General features: G+C 47.8%; 1 protein-coding gene and 1 pseudogene across 1 annotated transcript; one reads left to right on the top strand and one right to left on the bottom strand.

Moving 5' to 3' along the window:
* The first annotated feature begins 12,063 nt into the window (after positions 1-12,063).
* On the top strand, positions 12,064-14,596 carry LOC147980032 (uncharacterized; annotated as a pseudogene).
* A 4,299-nt stretch (positions 14,597-18,895) lies between these two features.
* Positions 18,896-20,162, bottom strand: LOC147980031 (GATA transcription factor 18-like). The gene is made up of 2 exons (XM_087516816.1): positions 19,527-20,162; positions 18,896-19,405 (listed from the first exon to the last, which is right to left on the bottom strand). Exons 1-2 carry the CDS (start codon positions 19,908-19,910, stop codon positions 19,094-19,096), a joined length of 696 nt encoding a protein of 231 aa, XP_087372942.1. The 5' UTR covers positions 19,911-20,162; the 3' UTR covers positions 18,896-19,093.
* Positions 20,163-20,406: the final 244 nt, after the last annotated feature.

Here is a 20,406-nt window from a genome sequence, read left to right as displayed (position 1 = left end):
GCAAAGCTTCCGCTTAGCGATCTACTAGGGTATGTAGATGCACTCCCCTTCCCCTCGTTGCTAGATTACTCCATAGATTGATCTTGGTGATGCGTAGAAAATTTTAAATTTCTGCTACGATCCCCAATAGTGGCATCATGAGCTAGGTCTATGCGTAGTTTCTATGCACGAGTAGAACACAAGTTGTTGTGGGCGTCGATTTTGTCAATTTACTTGCCGTTACTAGTCTTATCTTGATTCGGCGGCATCGTGGGATGAAGCGGCCCAGACCGATCTTACATGTACTCTTACGTGAGACAGGTTCCACCGACTGACATGCACTAGTTGCATAAGGTGGCTAGCGGGTGTCTGTCTCTCCCACTTTAGTCGGATCGGATTCGATGAAAATGGTCCTTATGAAGGGTAAATAGAAATTGGCATATCGCGTTGCACTACTAGAAAAAGGGCTGCTAGTGGCGCACCTATTTTCGCTACTAATGGCGCACTACAGGTGCGCCACTAGCACCACAGGTGCGCCATTAGTATAGCCCACGGTGCGTCATTAGTATCTGGTATACTAATGGCGCACCACGCAGGAGTGCGCCATTAGTAGCAATTTTTTTCAAAAAAAATTTAAACTTTTTTTTAAAATTTATTTCAAAAAATCAATTTTTTTATTAATCTCGGGTCACCATGGCTTAATCTCGGGTCAATATGCTTAATCTCAGGTCAAATCACAATTTGTGGTCAAACTTCCCAGAAGGTCAGGGTCACCATGGCTTAATCTCGGGTCAATATGCTTAATCTCAGGTCAAATCACAATTTGTGGTCAAACTTCCCAAAAGGTCACCCATCCTCACACTACTCCAACCCGAGCACGCTTAACTTCGTAGTTCTATCCAACCCCAACACCACTCACTTTACAGGCACTTGTTTATATATCTACCATATCAATCCTATTAAACCTTGCTGATGTCTAGGACTTAGTTCATGAGTATGATGAAATTTTGAAATAATATTTCAAACTTCCCGGTCATATTACGTATCATATTTTGAAAATAATTCAATTTTTTTTTCGAAACCAATTTTTTCTGTTACTAGTGGCGCACCTAGCATACAGTGCGCCACTAGTAAGTTTGAATTTTTTTGCCTCCGGATCTTAAAAGCCCCGTAACTTTTTTTCTGTTAGGTTTTTGGGGATTTTGAAAATGTTTAACGGGGTTTCCCCAATTAAATTTGGATGTAACTTTTCGAGTAGATGATTTTTCATATAGAAAACTTTTTAATCCGAGTTCGTATGCAAAAGTTATGCCCATTTTACAAATTCCAGAGAGATTTTGCAAATAAAGTCGAAATTCACATGGGAAACTTATTTTCTTTTATTTTTTGACATTTCCATCAATTTTTTTTTATTTTTGTAAACTGAAAAGGCGGTCCGGGGGGGTGCATTCGGTGGAAGTTTTGGGCCAAGTTAGTAATGGCGCACCGTGGGAGTGGTGCGCCATTACTAGTTAAACGGTGCGCCATTACTAGTTTTGAAAAAAAACAAATTCTGAATTTTTTTTGAAAAAACTTAGTAATGGCGCACCAGTTGACAGTGCGCCATTACTAGTTTTAACTAGTAATGGCGCACTGTCCACTGGTGCGCCATTACTAGTTTTGAAAAAAAATATAAAAAATTGAAAAAAAAATTGAAATTTTTTTTACTAGTGGCGCACCGTGGATGTGGTGCGCCATTACTAGTTTAACTAGTAATGGCGAACTATCCACTGGTGCGCCATTACTACTTTTGAAAAAAATGAAAAAAAATTGTTACTAATGGCGCACCATGGATGTGGTGCGCCATTAGTATTTGGACACTAATGGTGCACCTACACATGGTGCGCCATTAGTATATACTAATGGCGCACCACATGTCTGGTGCGCCATTAGTGGCCATATCATCTATAGCCCTTTTCCTAGTAGTGTTGTGGTTTTGGCGTAGGTAAGAAACGTTCTTGCTAGAAACCTATAGCAGCCACGTAAAAAATTGCAACAACAATTAGAGGACGTCTAACTTGTTTTTGCAGCATGTGCCATGTGATGTGATATGGCCAAAAGGATGTGATGAATGATATATGTGATGTATGAGATTGATCATGTTCTTGTAATAGGAATCACGACTTGCATGTCGATGAGTATGACAACCGGCAGGAGCCATAGGAGTTGTCTTAATTTATTTATGACCTGCGTGTCAACATAAACGTCATGTAATTACTTACTTTATTGCTAAAGCGTTAGCCATAGTAGTAGAAGTAATAGATGACGAGACAACTTCAAGAAGACACGATGATGGAGATCATGATGATGGAGATCATGGTGTCATGCCGGTGACAACGATGATCATGGAGCCCCGAAGATGGAGATCAAAAGGAGCAAATGATATTGGCCATATCATGTCACTATTTGATTGCATGTGATGTTTATCATGTTTTACATCTTATTTTCTTAGAACAACGGTAGCTTAAATAAGATGATCCCTCGTAATAATTTCAAGAAAGTGTTCCCCCTAACTGTGCACCGTTACGAAGGTTTGTTGTTTCGAAGCACCACGTGATGATCGGGTGTGATAGATTCTAACGTTCGAATACAATGGGTGTAAGCCAGATTTACACACGCAATACACTTAGGTTGACTTGACGAGCCTAGCATGTACAGACATGGCCTCGGAACACGGAAGACCGAAAGGTCGAGCATGAGTCGTATAGAAGATACGATCAACATGAAGATGTTCACCGATGTTGACTAGTCCGTCTCACATGATGATCGGACACAGCCTAGTTGACTCGGATCATGTTTCACTTAGATGACTAGAGGGATGTCTATCTGAGTGGGAGTTAATTAAATAATTTGATTATATGAACTTAATTATCATGAACATAGTCTAAATTGTCTTTGCAAATATGTTGTAGATAAATAGCTCACGTTGTAGCTCCCTGTTTCAATACGTTCCTAGAGAAAGACCAAGTTGAAAGATATTGTAAGCAATGATGCGGACTGGGTCCGTAGTCCGAGGAGTGTCCTCACTGCTACACAGAAGGCTTACGTCTTTGATGCACCGCTCGATGTGCAAACCCCTACAACATCGTCTGTGGATGTTGTGAACACCTGACAGACACATCCTGATGACTACTTGATAGTTTAGTGCACCATACTTTACGACTTAGAATCGGGATTCCAATGACGTTTTGAATGCCATAAAACATATGAGATGTTCCAAGAGCTGAAATTGGGATTTCAGGCTCATGCCCGTGTTGAGAGGTATGAGACCTCTGACAAGTTCTTTTGCCAACAAGATGGAGGAGAATAGCTCAGCTAGTGAGCATGTGCTCAGAATGTCTGGGTGCTACAATCACTTAAATCAAGTGGGAGTTAAACTTCCAGATAAGATAGTGATTGATAGAGTTCTCTAGCCACTATCACTAAGCTACTAGATCTTCATGATGAACTATGACATGCAAGGGATGGAGTTGATCCCGGAGCTGTTCGCGGTGCTTAAGACCGCAAAAGGTAGAAATCAAGAAGGAGCATCAAGTGTTGATGGTTTAACAAGACCACTGGTTTCAAGAAGGGCAGGGGCTAGAAGGGAAACCTCATGGATGGCAAACCAGTTGCCGCTCCAGTGAAGGAACCCAAGGTTGAACCCAAACTCGAGACTAAGTGCTTCTATTGTAAGGGGAACGGTCACTGGTAGCGGAATTACCCCAAATGCTTGGTAGATAAGAAGGCTGTCAACTTCAACAAAGTATATATGTGTTATTAATGTGTACCTCACTAGTACTCCTGGTAGCACCTGGGTATTGGATACCGGTTCAGTTGCTATTATTGGTGACTTGAAGCAAAAGCTACGGACTAAACGGAGATTGGCTAAGGGTGAGGTGACGATGTGTGTTGGAAGTGTTTCCAAAGTTGATGAGATCACCATCGCACACTCCATCTGCCTTCGGGATTAGTATTGAACCTAGATAAATTTTATCAGGTGTCTATGTTGAGCATGAATATGATTAGATCATGCTCATTGCAATACGGTTATTCATTTAAGTTAGAGAATAATGGTTATTCTGTTTACATGAATAATACCTTTCATGGTCATGCACCCTATGTGAATGGTTCAGTGAATCTCGGTCGTGGTAATACACATGTTCACGCCAAAAGATGTAGATAGTACCACTTTCTTGTGGCACTGCCGCTTAGGTCATATTGGCATAAGATGCATGAAGAAACTCCGTGTCGATGGATGTTTGCAGTCACTTGATTTTGAATTGCTTGAGACATGCGAGCCATGCCTCATGGGCAGGATGACTAAGACCCCGTTTTCAGGTACAATGAAACGGGCAAGTGACTTGTTGGAAATCATACATGCTGATGCATGTGATCCAATGAGAATTGAAGCATGCGGTGGATATCGCTATTTTCTCATCTTCACCGACGATTTGAGTAGATATAGGTATATTTACTTAATGAAGCACAAGTCTGAAACATTTGAAAAGTTCAAGCGGTTTCAGAGTGAAGTTAAGAACCATCATAACAAGAAGATCAAATTCCTACGATCTGATCGATGAGAATTTCTGAGTTATGAGTTTGGCAATCACTTAAGACATTGTGGAATTGTTTCACAGTTGAAGCCACCTGGAACACCACAGGGTAATGGTGTGTCTGGACGTCGTAATCGAACCTTATGAGATATGGTGCGATCTATGATGTCTCTTACCGATCTACCGTTTTCATTTTGAGGATATGTGTTAGAGACATCTGCATTCACTTTAGATAGGACACCATCTAAATCCGTTGAGACGACGTCGTATGAATATGGTTTGGCAAGAAACCAAAAATTGTCGTTTCTTAATGTTTGGGGCTGCGATGCTTAAGGCTTCAGTCGGAGAAGCTCGAACCCGAAAGCGGACAAACACATCTTCATAGGACACCCAAAGGTGACAGTTGGGTATACCTTCTATCTCAGATCCGAGGGCAAATTGTTTGTCGCTAAGAACGGGTCCTTTCTCGAGAAGGAGTTTCTCTCGAAAGAATTGAGTGGGAGGAAGATAGAACTTGATGAGGTTGTCGAACCTTTACTTCAACCAGAGAGTGATGCAACATAGAAAGATGTTTTCTGTGGCGCCTACGTCTGTTGAATAGGAAGTTAATGATAGTGATCATGAAGCTTCGGATCAAGTTACTATCGAACCTCGTAGGTCGACAAGGATATGTACTACTCCTGATTGGTACGGTAATCCTGTCTTAGATATCATGTTGTTAGACAACAATGAACCTACGAGCTATGGAGAAGCGATGGTGGGCCCGTATTCCGACAAATGGTTAGAAGCCATGAAATCTGAGATAGGATCCATGTATCAGAACAAAGTATGGACTTTGGTGGACTTGCCCGATGATCGGCGAACCATTGAGATAAATGGATCTTTAAGAATAAGACAGACGTGGGCGGTAATGTTACCGTCTATGAAGCTCGATTTGTGGGAAAGAGTCTTTTCACAAGTTCAAGGAGTTTACTACGATGAGAATTTCTCACCCGTAGCGATGCTTAAGTCCATCGGAATCATGTTAGCATTAGCTGTATTTTTCGATTATGAAATCTGACAGATGGATGTCAAAACAAGTTTTCTTACCAGTTTTCGTAAGAAAAAGTTGTATGTGATACAATAAAAGGTTTTGTCGATCCTAAGGATGCTAAAAGGTATGCTGGCTCCAGCAATCCTTCTATGGACTAGAGCAAGAATCTCGGAGTCGGAATATATGCTTTGATGGTGTGATCAAAGCTTTTAGGTTTATACAATGTTTGCTAGAAACTTGTATTTACAAGAAAGTGAGTGGGAGCACTACAACAATTCTGATAAGTATATGTGGATGACATATTGTTGATTTGAAATAATGTAGAATTTCTGGAAAGCATAAACGGTTATTTGAAGAGTGATTTTCAAAGTAAGACCTGGATAAAGCTGCTTACATATTGGGCATCAAGATCTATAGAAATAGATCAAGACGTCTGATGATACTTTCAAAGAACGCACACCTTGACATGTTTTTGAAGGAGTCCAAAATAGATCAGTCAAAGAAGGGGTTCTTACCTGAGTTGTAAGGTGTGAAGTTGAGTAAGACTCAAAGCTTGACCACGGCAGAAGAAAGAGGAAGGACGAAGGTCGTCCCCTATGCTTTTGTCATAGGCTCTATACGGTATGCCTTGCTGAGTACCGCACCTCATGTGTGCCTTGCCACATGTCTGGCAAGAGGGTACAAAGGTGATCTAGGAGTGGATCACCAGATAGCGGTCAAAATTATCCTTAGAGGAATAAAGAAATGTTTCTCGGTTATGGAGGTGATAGAGTTCGACATAAAGAGTTACGTCGATGCAAGCTTAACACTTATCCGGATAGCTCTGAGTTGAGATACCGGATACGTATAATGGAGCAACAATTTGGAATAGCTCCAAGTGGAACGTGCTAGCATCATCTACGATATGACATAAAGTTTTGCGAAATACATAGGGATCTGAATATTGCAGACCCGTTGACTACAACCTCTCTCACAAGCATAACATGATCAAACCCAGAACTCATTGAGTGTTAATCACATAGTGATGTGAACTAGATTATTGAGTCTAGTAAACTCTTTGGATGTTGGTCACATGGCGATGTGACCTGTGAGTGTTAATCACATGGCGATGTGAACTAGATTATTGACTCTAGTGCAAGTGGGAGACTATTGGAAATATGCCCTAGAGGCAATAATAAATTAGTTATTATTATATTTCATTGTTCATGATAATCGTTTATTATCCATGCTAGAATTGTATTGATAGGAAACTCAGATACATGTGTGGATACATAGACAACACCATGTCCCTAGTAAGCCTCTAGTTGACTAGCTCGTTGATCAATAGATGGTTACGGTTTCCTGACCATGGACATTGGATGTCGTTGATAACGGGATCACATCATTAGGATAATGATGTGATGGACAAGACCCAATCCTAAGCCTAACACAAGATCGTGTAGTTCGTATGCTAAAGCTTTTCTAATGTCAAGTATCATTTCCTTAGACCATGAGATTGTGCAACTCCAGGATACCGTAGGAGTGCTTTGGGTGTGCCAAACATCACAACGTAACTGGGTGGCTATAAAGGTGCACTATGGGTATCTCCGAAAGTGTCTGTTGGGTTGGCACAAATCGAGACTGGGATTTGTCACTCCGTGTAACGGAGAGGTATCTCTGGGCCCACTCGGTAGGACATCATCATAATGTGCACAATGTGACCAAGGAGTTGATCACGGGATGATGTGTTACGGAACGAGTAAAGAGACTTGCCGGTAACGAGATTGAACAAGGTATCGGGATACCGACGATCGAATCTCGGGCAAGTATCATACCGATAGACAAAGGGAATTGTATACGGGATTGATTGAATCCTTGACATCGTGGTTCATCCGATGAGATCATCGTGGAGCATGTGGGAGCCAACATGGGTATCCAGATCCCGCTGTTGGTTATTGACCGGAGAGTTGTCTCGGCCATGTCTGCATGACTCCCGAGCCCGTAGGGTCTACACACTTAAGGTTCAATGATGCTAGGGTTATAGGGAAAGTATGTACGCGGTTACCGAATGTTGTTCGGAGTCCCGGATGAGATCCCGGACGTCACGAGGAGTTCTGGAATGGTCCGGAGGTAAAGATTTATATATGGGAAGTCCCGTTTTGGTCACCGGAAAAGTTTTGGGTGCTATCGGTAACGTACCGGGACCACCGGGAGGGTCCCGGGGGTCCACCAGGTGGGGCCACCAGCCCTAGAGGGCTGTGTGGGCCAAGTGTGGGAGGGGACCAGCCGCAGGTGGGCTGGTGCGCCCCCCCCCCCCACCAAGGCCCAAGGCGCAAGGGAGAGTTGGAGGGGGCAAACCCTAGGTCCAGATGGGCCTTAAGGCCCACCCTAGGTGCGCCCCCATCTATCCCCCCTTGGCCGCCACCCTAGATGGGTTTTGGGGCTGCCGCCACCCCTAGGGAGGGAACCCTAGATGGGGGCGCAGCCCCTCCCCTTCCCCTATATATACTTGAGGTATTGGGGGCTGCAAGACACATGAGATCATCTCCCTCTTGGCGCAGCCCTACCTCTCTCCCTCCTCGTCTCTCGTAGTGCTTGGCGAAGCCCTGCTGGAGTTCCGCGCTCCTCCACCACCACCACGCCGTCGTGCTGCTGCTGGACGGAGTCTTCCCCAACCTCTCCTTCTCCCTTTGCTGGATCAAGGCGTGGGAGACGTCATCGGACTGCACGTGTGTTGAACGCGGAGGCGCCGTTGTTCGGCGATTAGATCGGAATCAACCGCGATCTGAATCGCTGCGAGTACGACTCCTTCATCCGCGTTCTTGCAACGCTTCCGCTTAGCGATCTACTAGCGTATGTAGATGCACTCCTCTTCCCCTCGTTGCTAGATTACTCCATAGATTGATCTTGGTGATGCGTAGAAAATCTTAAATTTCTGCTACGATCCCCAACACTTCCATGATAGAAAATGAAGCATCATAGAAGTGTTTCGTCAATGGTAACTAGCACGTGACAACCAACATAATGGATCTTCATTAAGCTATCAGGGGCGGGTTCCAGATCTGACACCCATTAACGACGTGGCCTCTTGGTTATCCGCCATGTTTTGGCGTTCTTTTGGCCGCTTGGAGCCACGCATCAGCATTCTATTGGTCGGATGGAGGCACACTTCGGCAACTAATTGGAACAAATGTCGCATGTACAATGGGTCACATGAACGAATGAAGTAATGACGCTTGGCGCAACCAAATAGAGGGAAGTTTAGACAAATGGTCATCCTAGTGCAAAGGCATGTTTAAGTCCTATGGGGCTTTGTCCAAACTAGGCAGATCTTGCCCATTAAACGCCCCTTAACGGCCTTCTTGCAAACAACCCTTTTACGACCCGGATGTGTATGACCCATTAGGATCTACGCGAATTCAGCCCATTACCGACTTGTGGGTCATTCGCCATGATTATGGTCCACTGATACTTTCGGCCCATACACCACCTAATGTCTTTTGCTCATATGTGGTCCACGGTGTATTTTGGCTCATTAACAGCCGGTGGTGTCTTTTGCTAGTCTCTGACGCATGGTGACTTTCAGTCCAGTTTACAACCCATGGTGTATTTCGACCATTTTCAGCCTCCGGTGGCTTTTGGCCCATTTAAATCTTATGGTTCATTTGGTTCCATTATCGCCATGGTGTCTTTCCGGCCATTAGCAACCCATGGTGTCTTTCGACTCGTCCACTATCCATGGTGCTTTCGGCCCGTTTGTGGCCTCTGTTGCTTTCGACCCACTTGTAGCCCATGATTATTTTGGCTAATTTGTGGCGTATGGTTATTTTGGCCGTTAATGGCTAAAATACATTTGGCCCATTAGCGGATTGTAGAATACAATAATTAAGAATATACATGCACTATAAAATAGGAAATTACACTTATTACATCCATTGTGCGTCCAAGTTGCCCACAATGCAAATTAATGTAACAAACAAAATAATTCTAGAGATTTAGTCCACATCAACACAACTTAAGAAATGGTAACCTTGCCCCGAAGCTGATGCACGAGCAACTGAACAAGCTGATGAGATTGTCCTTGTTTGATGCTTATATCCTCCAGCTCTAGCTGGTTAGGAACAATGTGTGTGTTAGATTTCTTCGTGATTTTCCTTAGAGATTCAACTTCCCATCAGGGTAGAGTTGTACCATGTATTTCTGCTTGGAGTTGAGATTGAAAAGGTCAAACTTATTTAGGCGATGACTTCAGTGAGCTTGTTTCACTGAAATTGGCGACTATCTTGAACACTACTTCTAGACATGACTTTGGGGTTGTCCTGCCATCCCTAAGATGTTTTGTCTTCTTAGTTATAGTTGTTGTAACAATGAGACACAATGGGCATGTCTCACTATCTCAAGAGACTTTGCCCTCATATCAGGCTTAGTATTCTGAATGAGAAACAAGCAGACAAAAAAACCGGTTTTGTATTTATATAAATAACCATGGTTAGTGTACTGTCGATTTCATCCCATTTCATATAGACAAATCAAGAGACACAATTTAAAATAGGAATAATAGACTATGGTATTGTTCATATACTCAGCCAAATCAGATAGGACAAGGTAGGAAATGACGGCGTGTATGTGTGGGCAGCTTCACCGCACCACTAGAATAAGATGAAGATCAAAGGCATACAATGTATGACTAAAGAACAACACTGACACCTTTTTTTTTATTAATGTGCATGGTATAAATAGGAAAATATTTGTACAACTAAACATTAAGATTGATTTGTTGCAAAACATGCAATTTGATGGAAACGTCGAACTAAACAACAGTTCAGACAGTGATGCCTATCAAAATCTACACCACAACAAAGTTTGAAGGCATAAGAAGGATGGACTTAGATTAGCAGTTTTCAACGGCTCCGTAAAGTCCTTAACCATGTTTATTTCATGGGGTACAATTCAAGAAAAGTTTACCACAGAAACTTCTTCATAAGCACTAACTATATAATGCATTTTGATAAAGCAAATATAAATATGATAATATGAATCGATGATAAGAAAGCTAATATGCAGAGTAATGCTACATAAACAACTAGCTATATTTAAATTTCAAATATGTTCATTGCACGTTCAGAAAATGAGAAAATGATAATGCAGTGTTAAAAAAATATTGGCACAACTTTTAGAAATGTTTGTGACGCTTAACAAATGTTTGTATTTAAAAAAACTATATAATTTTATAAAAATGTTCACATAATTCAAAAAACTTTGATGGCATTCAAAACAATGTATGTGACATTTTTTAAATGTTCACGCATTTCAAAAAAATGTTCATGACATTAAATTTTTTTACAATGTAAACAAATGTTCGTGTAATTAAAAAATGTTGATGGCATTAAAAAGTTGAATGTGTCAAAAAAAATTAAATCATGCGTTCTAAAAAAATCATGAAATTTTAGAAAAAAATATACAATGTAAAAAAGGATCCTTTTGTTTTTAAAAAAAATGTTCGTGTCAATTAAAAAATGTTCAATGTGCCTTTAAATTGTTTAACATGTAATTGGAAAATATACATCATGCTCTAAATATGTTCGACGTGTATGAGAAAAATACACAAGGTGATTTAAAAATGTAGACATGTGTTGAAAAAAGAAAATGTACGAGAAAAAGCAGAAGAATATTTGGAAAAAACCCGGCACAGAAAAAATTCCCAGAAAAAACCATGTAGAACCCCCCCCCCCCCCCCCCCCTTCTATTGGGCAGTAGGCGATACATAGCTCTGGCGTCTTAAAGGACCACTAAAAAACTAACCCTTAAGAGTTATGCTAAGGTCCCCACCAGATCATTGTTTTCCAGCAGAATACCCACGTAATGAAAGACATGGTAAAACAAAGCGAGTGGGCTTCAAACAGGCTTTAGCCGTCGTTTCAGGGCTACAATATTTATATTGGTTTTCCAAAAATACATCGGTATTAAGGCAGTATGTGAAACACTTCTCAGCCTCACATGGAGGACGCCACCATGGTCGAAAAGGAATCAATGATTATGGAGGGCTACAAAGTTGTAGCCTTCTTCCACATACATGAATCCCGTTGGTATATAGACCGTATCAAAGCACAAATCGTAGCAGGCAAAGCCTCCCCTTCCCCTGTGATGTCATTTCCAAATGGCATAAACCGGTGAATTATTTCACATTTTAATTTCTCGTTCTAGGTCATTTTCGACTTCAGTTATCTTATGGTGAAAGCAAGTTCCAGATATGAAAATTGCAATGTCTATGTGATGTTGAACGGAATGTGAATAAAATTGCAATATCTGTGTGAGTGAATGAAAATGTAATGTCTTTATTACGTGAAGAACGGGCATAGACGCTGACCGATGGGTCCAAAGGATTTTAGGCTTTGAGTATAATGCATCGGGTGTACGTCATGGTGTACGTCATGTGAAGGCCCATTGCAATCTTCTATGGTGATCGATCGCGCGGCCCCCGCTCTCTGCTTCCTGGCCATGGCGGAGAGCCCCCGCTCCGTCAACTCCGTGTTCCCTCGGGAGAGACCTGTCGTCTCTGGTCTGGGGATCTCCTCGGCTTCCGAGAGATCCGCCGAGGACGTGGCTGGCCCGTTGGCGCCCGGCACGCCACCGGCCGCGCCTCTGCTGGAGGGTGCCGTGCCGGAGACCTGCCGGCGTGTGTCCCCGTGGCAGGCTGCCCCTGCTTCGAAGAAGACCCTGTGGAAGAGGAGGGTGGGTGCGGATCTGCCAGCTAGGGCTCCGTGCCGCCCCTCGCCGGTGAGGATGGAGGTCTCGCCGGAGATGCGGGACAAGTGCTTTCGGTGTCTTGCAAAAGGGCACTTTCTGAAGGACTGCACCAATGAGGTGGTGTGCTTCCGCTGCGGGCTCCCCGGCCATGTCGCCTCGCAGTGCAAGCGGCCGCGCAGCCCGTCGCCGGTGGAGGAGCTCCGTCGGGATGCGGCGGCTAAGGTGGCTCGCCGTTCCGCGCCGCGGGACGAGGTGGGGTCTGGGTCAGCCAGGCACGCTGCTTCTGCCAGGGCCGCACCACCGCCGCCCTTGGCTGATCCTGTGGCGGACCCGGTGTGGCCGCGGCTCGTCGTGCCGCGCTTGGAGGTGGTGGTTGATCCGGAGATGGAGCCGTCAGAGTTGTGCGTTGTAAGGAGGACCCCGCGCCATGGATGACATTGAGCACCGGCTTCACAAAGCCATGGTGGTGTACATTGGTGGGGACAGGTCGGAGATCTCGCCGGAGCTGGTGAGGTGTGCTCTGAAAGACAGGATGGGCATCCCTGAGGACAGATTTTCGGTGCACAAGTTCTGGCCGGAGGATTTCCTGGTGGTCTTTGCTAGACAGGAGGACAGGAATCTGTTGAGTAGGCGGCCGGTGCTGGAGCTTGATGGGCACAGGTTGTCGTTCCGGCAGTGGATCAGGCAGTCGCAGGCGGTGTTCGCGGCCATGCGCTTCAAGGTGAGGGTGGTCATCGAGGGGATCCCGGCGCACGCATGGGAGCTTGAGGTGATTGAGAGTTTGTTGGGCGGTGCATGTATCATCGATTCCGTTGCGCCGGAGACCTCTGCTCGCTCAGATCTTGCTGCGTTCAAGTTGCTGGCCTGGACGGCGGACCCGGAGCAAATCCCCACCCACCGCTGGCTCGCGGTGCCGGAGCCGGAGGAGCAGAGGGCGCTTTTCCAGCCCAAGACTCTGCAATACAAAGTGCTCATACATCTGGACTCTGTGATTTCGTTCCCAGAGGGGGAGGAACCATGGTTCTTGGGCGGCTCGTCGGACAGTGGCCAAAGCGGCCTGCCGGACTCAGAGATGGATATGGGAGGAGGCGCTAACACGCAGAACTTTGGCTGGCAGTTTGGGGTCCGCGACTTGAGGGGCAACAATGCCGGAGGGACGGGAGGTGGCCGGAGCTATGCCGGCGGCGTGGCCCGTGGCGGAGCGCCATCGTCGGAGTGGAAGATTCCCCCCATGGCCCAGGCTAGAGAGAGATGCCGTGGTGGGGCCGGGGTCCGCGCCCACGATAGGCTGACGGTGCGTCAGTCTGCTTTTGACCGGATCGCTTCTGGGCCCGGACAGGTGGACAAGGATGCCACGGGGACGATTCGAATTTCGAATCCCACTGGCGCGTGTGCTTCGAGGAGGCAGGTGGTGGGACAGGTGGTTCCAGAACGGTCCTTTGGAGAGGGGGCGATGAATCCGGCACCAATCATGCAGCAAACAGTTCTGATGGACTCCCACGCGCGATTTGATGCGACCCTGATGGATAAAGATGTTGAACCCGAGGAGATACGGCTTCTGGCAGCCCGGCCAGACATGACCAAGGGCGGGACTGGCGGGTCAGTGGTGTCGCCACAGCTGGATGGCCCCACGACGGAGGAGGTGGCGATGGTAGTGGCCCCCACCTTGGTGGTTGGTGCGGGACTGGATCCCAGGTCGGAGGCACGCGACAGGGGAGACAAAGATGCAGCAGTATCGGGAGGCGTGGAGGGCCACATGCAGGCTGGGATCTCGCCCTCCACACAGGATCCCATTGGGTGTACGCTGGAGCCAGCCCCACACGGGCCCATCGGAGACCAGGCGGGAAGTGGAGGATCTGTGGGGATCAGTGCCCAGGCTAATTCGCTGGGTGAGTTGGTGCCAATGATTGGCACGGATGCCCAAACAGGCGGGGACAAGGGGGCCCCTGGACAAGTGGCGTCCATGCAGGAGTTCGAGGCCACCCATCTAATTCCTCACGTAAACAGCGACATGCAAAACGTGGAGTTGGCATGCAATGGTGGCATGAAGCCACAGGAGGTCGCTGCTTTCGTAAAACTGAAGTGGTTCTGCAATGCCCTTGTCCGCAAGTTGGCACCCCCTCTCCTTCAGGAAGTGCAATCACCGCTGAGACCGGAAGAAGAACCATTCACGCCACGAGGTACTACACGAGGAGCCAAGCGCGCGATGTCGTCGATTCCCGTGAAGGCTACACAGGCGGAGAACGTGCTCATGCGGGCACTAGGTCTGGTCCGGAAGATTTAGAAGGAAATGAGGACTCAATTGCTGAGCTTGCGAACATCTTCGACACCCCTCTCCGCGAGCAGCATATCAAAGTGATCGCCGCCCTGTTTGGGAAGGAGGTCCCTCCGGCTTGCGAATTGAGGGCCGGCAACATGGTGGTGGCAACCCCAGCTTGATGGTTGGGTTCGGTAGTGGGCGGTCCTCATCACTATATCCATGGATCCTAACCCACATGTGTTGTGTTGGAACGTGAGGGGCCTTAACAACCCTGCCAAGAAGCATGCAGTTAGGGAGTTTGTAGTGGCGGCCAAGGTTAGCCTTGTGTGTCTCCAAGAGACGAAACTAGATGTATTCGATCCTTTCATCGTTATGCAATGCATTGGCCCATCGTTCGATGGGTTTGACTATGTGCCGGCTGAGGAGACTCGTGGGGGCATCCTACTTGCTTGGGATAGCACGGTGCTATCCGTGCATAACATCGTGCGCGACACCAACTCTATCACAGGGCTCGTTCATGACAAGGGAGGATCGACTTGGTGGGTCACGGCAGTGTACGGGCCGCAAGGAGAGGGCCCCAAAACTCAATTTCTATGCGATCTTCATGCTTTGCGCGCGGCCTGCCCTGGGCCGTGGATGGTTTTGGGAGACTTCAATATGATTCTTCGGGCGGAGGACAAGAGCAACAATAATATCAACAGACGAATCATGAGGAGATTTAAGGATTTTGTGGACAATAATGAACTTAAGGAGGTTTACATGCACGGCCGGAGATTCATGTGGACAAATGAAAGGGATCAACCGGTGATGACAAAGATCGATCGTGTGTTGGTGACTGTGGACTGGGAGCTTTCTCATCCGGATGTCCTCCTCCAGCTCTGTCCACTAACATTTCGGACCATGCCCCGCTCCACCTGTCTACTTCAGCTCCTTTCTGCCACAAGAGAAGATTCTGTTTCGAGATGTACTGGACCAAACTAGAGGGGTTTGATCAAGCTGTTCGGTATGCATGGGTATGTGACGAGAACATAGTGGATCCTTTCAAGAGGATGGATGCGCTCTTGAGAAATATGGCTGTCGCGCTACAAACCTGGGGACAGAGGAAGACTGGTAACATCAAGACACATATCGCTATTGCCAACTATGTCATTCTCAAGTTCGACCGCGCCATGGAGATGCGTGCTCTCACTCCCGCCGAGCTTTGGCTTCGCAAGACTATCAAACTGGCGCTCTTGGGGCTGTCCTCTTTGCAACGTACCATCGAGCGTCAACGCTCACGGCTACGATGGATCCGGGAAGGTGACGCGAACACTAAGCTCTTTCAGGCCGTGGCAAATGGGCGGAGATCAAAAAATTTCATCCCTCACATTAGGCACAACGAGGAGCTCATTACTGAGCAAGAGAGGAAGGGTGAAATCTTCACCGAGGCTTACGAGCAGTTGCTGGGTCATGCAACGACCAGGGAGGCAGATCTAGACCTCAATTTCCTGGGTATGGAGACTCACGATCTTGGCGAGCTTGAGAACATTTTCACGGAGGAAGAAGTTTGGAACACCATCAAGGAACTGCCACCGGACCGGGCCCCTGGGCCGGATGGTTTCATTGCTGCTTTTTATCAGAGGGCATGGACGATCATAAAGAACGATGTTATGGCGATGATGATGAAGTTGTATGTGCAGGATGGGAGGGGTTTTGGAAGGCTCAACAAAGCACATATTATGCTCATCCCTAAGAAATCCGATGCGGAGCTGGTTGGGGATTTTCGTCCTATCAGCCTTACCCACAGCGTTGCTAAGCTTTTCGCCAAGATGCTGGCTAATCGTGCGAGGAGAAGAATGAAGGAAATTGTCACGGCCAATCAGTCAGCGTTTATATGTGGCAGGCACCTGCATGACAACTTCCTCCTTGTGAGGCAAGTGGCCAGAAAGATCCATGCACGTAAAGAAGCTGGGGTGTTCCTGAAATTAGACATATCGAGGGCGTTTGACTCTATATCTTGGCCCTTCCTGTTTGAAGTTATGAGGCGCAAAGGTTTTGGTCAGAGATGGTTAGCATGGATCGCCATCCTTCTACGCACGGCCTCTACTAAAGTGCTCGTCAATGGCGTTCCCGGCAGGAGCTTTTTGCTCGCCCAAGGTCTGAGACAAGGCGACCCGGTGTCCCCTCTTTTGTTCATCATTGCGATGGATGCGCTCTCCTGCATCATGGTAAAGGGCGCAGAGGAAGGTGTTATGAAGCCATTTACAGGTATCAGGCCTCATCAAAGTGTGTCGATTTATGCAGACAACGTGGCTCTGTTTGTCAGGCCAAACGAGGTCGATCTCAGGTTCGTGACCATGGCGCTTAAAGCTTTTGGAGATGCATCTGGGCTGAGGGTTAACTATGGAAAGTCATCTGCTATTCTCATCCACGGTGAAGAGGAAGATAGGATCAGGGTTTCTAACCTACTGCAGTGCGAGTTGGGGAAGTTTCCCTGCAAATACCTTGGATTGCAACTCGCCATACATCAGCTAAAGAAGACGGATTGGCAGCCCATGTTGGATAGAGCGAATAAGTGTGCTCCCGGTTGGCAACGAGGTTTGCTACAAAGATCCGGGCGCCTTGTGTTGGTCAAGTCGGTGGTTGCGGCGAAACCTATCCACCATTTCATGATCACTGATGCACCAGCATGGGTGTTCGAGGAGCTTGACAAATGGATGAGAACATTCTTCTGGGCGGGGAAGGATCAGGTCTCGGGTGGCAATTGCATGGTGGCTTGGAATGCGGTCTGCAAGCCGACGTGCTTCGGAGGGCTCGGCATCAAGAACCTTAAGTTGCAGGGGCTCGCACTTAGGGTTCGATGGGAATGGTTGAAACGCACGAATCCGGAGAGACCTTGGCAGGGCATGCGCATGAGTGAGGATGAGGATGCCCGAGCTGTTTTTGACAGCATGGTTAAGATTGAGGTGGGCGAGGGCACTAAGGTTCTCTTCTGGCGGGACCGGTGGATTCATGGCTTTGCGGTGACTGATATTGCACCCATGATCCACGCTTTGGTTGACACTCGTACAAGGATCAAACGTATGGTCAGTGAAGGGTTGGAGAATGGCCGGTGGCTACATGATATTAATGGGGAGCTGAATTTTGTTGGCCATTTGCAGCTGGTGCACCTGAATCTGGCCATTAACACAGTGCAAAGGGATCCAAGCAATCCAGACTGTTTTTCTTGGCCTGCTGACCCTTCTGGATTATACTCTGCCAAGTCAACCTATCAAAAACTCTGCCTCGGTGATGAAAGGGCTCCGTATGCCTCCTGCATCTGGAAAAGTTGGGCACTTTTGAAGTGTAAAATCTTCATCTGGCTGGCTGTGCAGCACCGTATTTGGACCTCTGACCGAAGGGCAAAGCATGGATTACAAGACCGACCGTCTGCATGCTACACATGCTTGCAAGATGAAGACAATGCCGAACACATCTTGGTACAATGTGGCTATGCTCGAGAGGTGTGGCACACCTGCTTTCAAGACCTAGCCCTAAATACGCGGGCTTCGGTGGTGGATGATACCTTCCTCGATTGGTGGATCGAGACTAGGACGGGGATGCCTAAGGGTCTTAAGAGAGGCTACGACACGTTCGTCATCGTGGTCGGATGGGAGTTGTGGAAGCAACGGAACGCGCGTGTGTTCAATAGGCTACAACAACAGCGAACCCCAAGAGAATTGGTTGACGAGATATTCAGAGTAGTAAAGCAATGGAGACAAGCCGGTGTAGGAGTTGGAGGTTTAACACATTTTGTGAGAGAGTAGCTCTAAAGAGTAGTGTAGTTTGGGTGTAATTGGTGTTGGCCGAGCTTAGATCCTAACATCTAGCTCGTGCCTCTCTTGTAAATTCTTTCTATCTTTTATAAAGATAAGGTACGCCATTGGCATACTTTCTAAAAAAAAGTATATTGCATCAGCGTTGCTCTAAACCAATGCTAATTTATGCTGGCAGTAGCAGCGTAGCGAGATTGGAAGATAGTACGGAGCCTCACTCTGAGAAGCCCTATAAAAAGCAGGGCCTGTACGTACGTTTATGGGCCCCTGATATATGCAGCTACCGATGATTGACCGTTGGGGCACCGAGCCAGCAAAAGGTGCAAATCTATCTAGCTGTGCACGGGGTCTCCAATGAACACATCTCAGTGATGATTAGCAAAGTAGGACATGTACCATTCGCTGTAATCATCATGCGACATGCATCCACCCATCATGGAAAGATATCTCGGAGTATATGCAAACGTCGGCTCACAAAAAGAAAAGAAAGAGAAAGAATCATCACGCAAGAAGAGGAAACAAGACGGGAGGAAAGGAAAGAAATCGGGGAGTGATCCATTTCATTTCAGCTTCAACTTTCATGCAGCCGCAGCCGGGTCGTTGGTCAAGCACAGCATCTTGCGTGCCCTCAAAAAGAAGTACCACAGCATCTTCTTTGTTACTTAAAAGGGGAGAAGGAAGGAAAGAAAGTCCCTAGAGAGCGAGCGAGCTATGGCTATGGCTATGGCTAGTAGTACTGGAACAGGCTTGTCATCTCCCGGACGGACCCGAACGCCGGCGACGAGGGCATGACGCCGAGCCCCCATGGCAGGCACGGCCCGTCCTCCGCCGCCGCGTCGCCGAACAGCCCGTAGGACGCCGCCTTCGCCACGGCCGGGCCGTAGCACCCCCACTGCTGCTGCTGCTGCTGGTGGTGCCGCGCGTACCCGTACGCGTACTCGATGCCGCTGTCCGATGCAAGCGCCGTCGGCGCCACCGCGGCCGCCGCCGCGCGCCTCTCCTCCTTCTTGTACCGGATTCCGCACGCATTGCACAATGACTGCACAGATGATGCAACAATGATCAGTTAGCATGGATATCCATGTATGTCCGTAAGGCAGTGTCGCTGAGTACGTGGCCATGTACGTAGTATATGATCATCAGTTTACGCGCGCACGCACCTTTGGTCCGCGTGGCCCGTTCCTCCAGAGCGGGGTGGAGGTGGTGTCGCAGTTGGCGCACCGGCGAGCGGACGCGGCGCCGGCATTGCTCTGATCAGCGCGCGCCGGGCCGATATCCTGCCTGCCGTTGCAGCTGGGCATTGCCTCCCACGGCAGCCCGGCCGCCGGCGCGCGGACCCCGGCCTCGGCGCGCCTGGTGGAGGGCGTGCCGAGCGAGAGCGTGCAGTCGACGGAGCCGCCGTAGGAGGCGTAGGAGCCGTCGTCGCCGCATTGCTTGATGTAGTAGTGGTGGTCCCCCGGCGCCGCGGCGAACAGCATGGAGCAGCCGCCGCCGCAGCTGCCGTAGAGCAGCCCGCACGTGCATGGCGCCGCCTCGTGCAGCATCTTGACTAGCAGTAGGAGCTACTTGCAGGAATAGATCGAGCAGAGAAGGCGATGTCTACTCTAGTGCTACTAGCTGCTGGTATCGGGGGGAGATTAATATGAAGAGGGAGAGCTTCGAGACCGGGGTCGAAACCAAACCAAACCAAAGAGGACGTAGCTAGGGGGTGTCTGTTGCTGGACTCTGAGGTGGCCGGCCACTTAAGAGTTAACAGACACTAGCTGGATCGTTGAGGTGTTTGGCGCATGTGGATGGATGTGGGAGGTAGGGTACGGGATCCTGGGGTTCTTATAGCGACGACGTGGGAGTACGGTGGTGGTGGCCGGCTGGGGCTGGGGCTGGGGCTGGGTTGGCTCGCTTTTTACGTGGTAACCTGGGCCGACCCGATTTTGGATTCCGGCCGGGGGCGCGAGACGCGATGCCGGCGCAGCGAGGGGATGTCCGTCCGGATGTCCCTCTCATGCGCCTGTGGTCTGGGGCCGGGGCGTGGTCAAAGAA

This window comes from Triticum urartu, chromosome 3A (genome assembly GCF_056163025.1).
Source record: "Triticum urartu cultivar PI428250 chromosome 3A, HENAU_Tu73, whole genome shotgun sequence".
NCBI lineage: Eukaryota > Viridiplantae > Streptophyta > Magnoliopsida > Poales > Poaceae > Triticum > Triticum urartu.
Note: the sequence above shows the minus strand (reverse complement) of the source record. Positions and strands in the feature narration are given on the sequence as shown.

Excerpts from the sequence above, each read along its gene's own strand:
- LOC147980031 (XM_087516816.1), bottom strand. The coding sequence starts at position 19,910 with ATGCTGCACGAGGCGGCGCCATGCACGTGCGGGCTGCTCTACGGCAGC. Across the intron at positions 19,406-19,526 it reads ACGGGCCACGCGGACCAAAG|TCATTGTGCAATGCGTGCGG; the intron begins GTGCGTGCGCGC and ends TCATCTGTGCAG.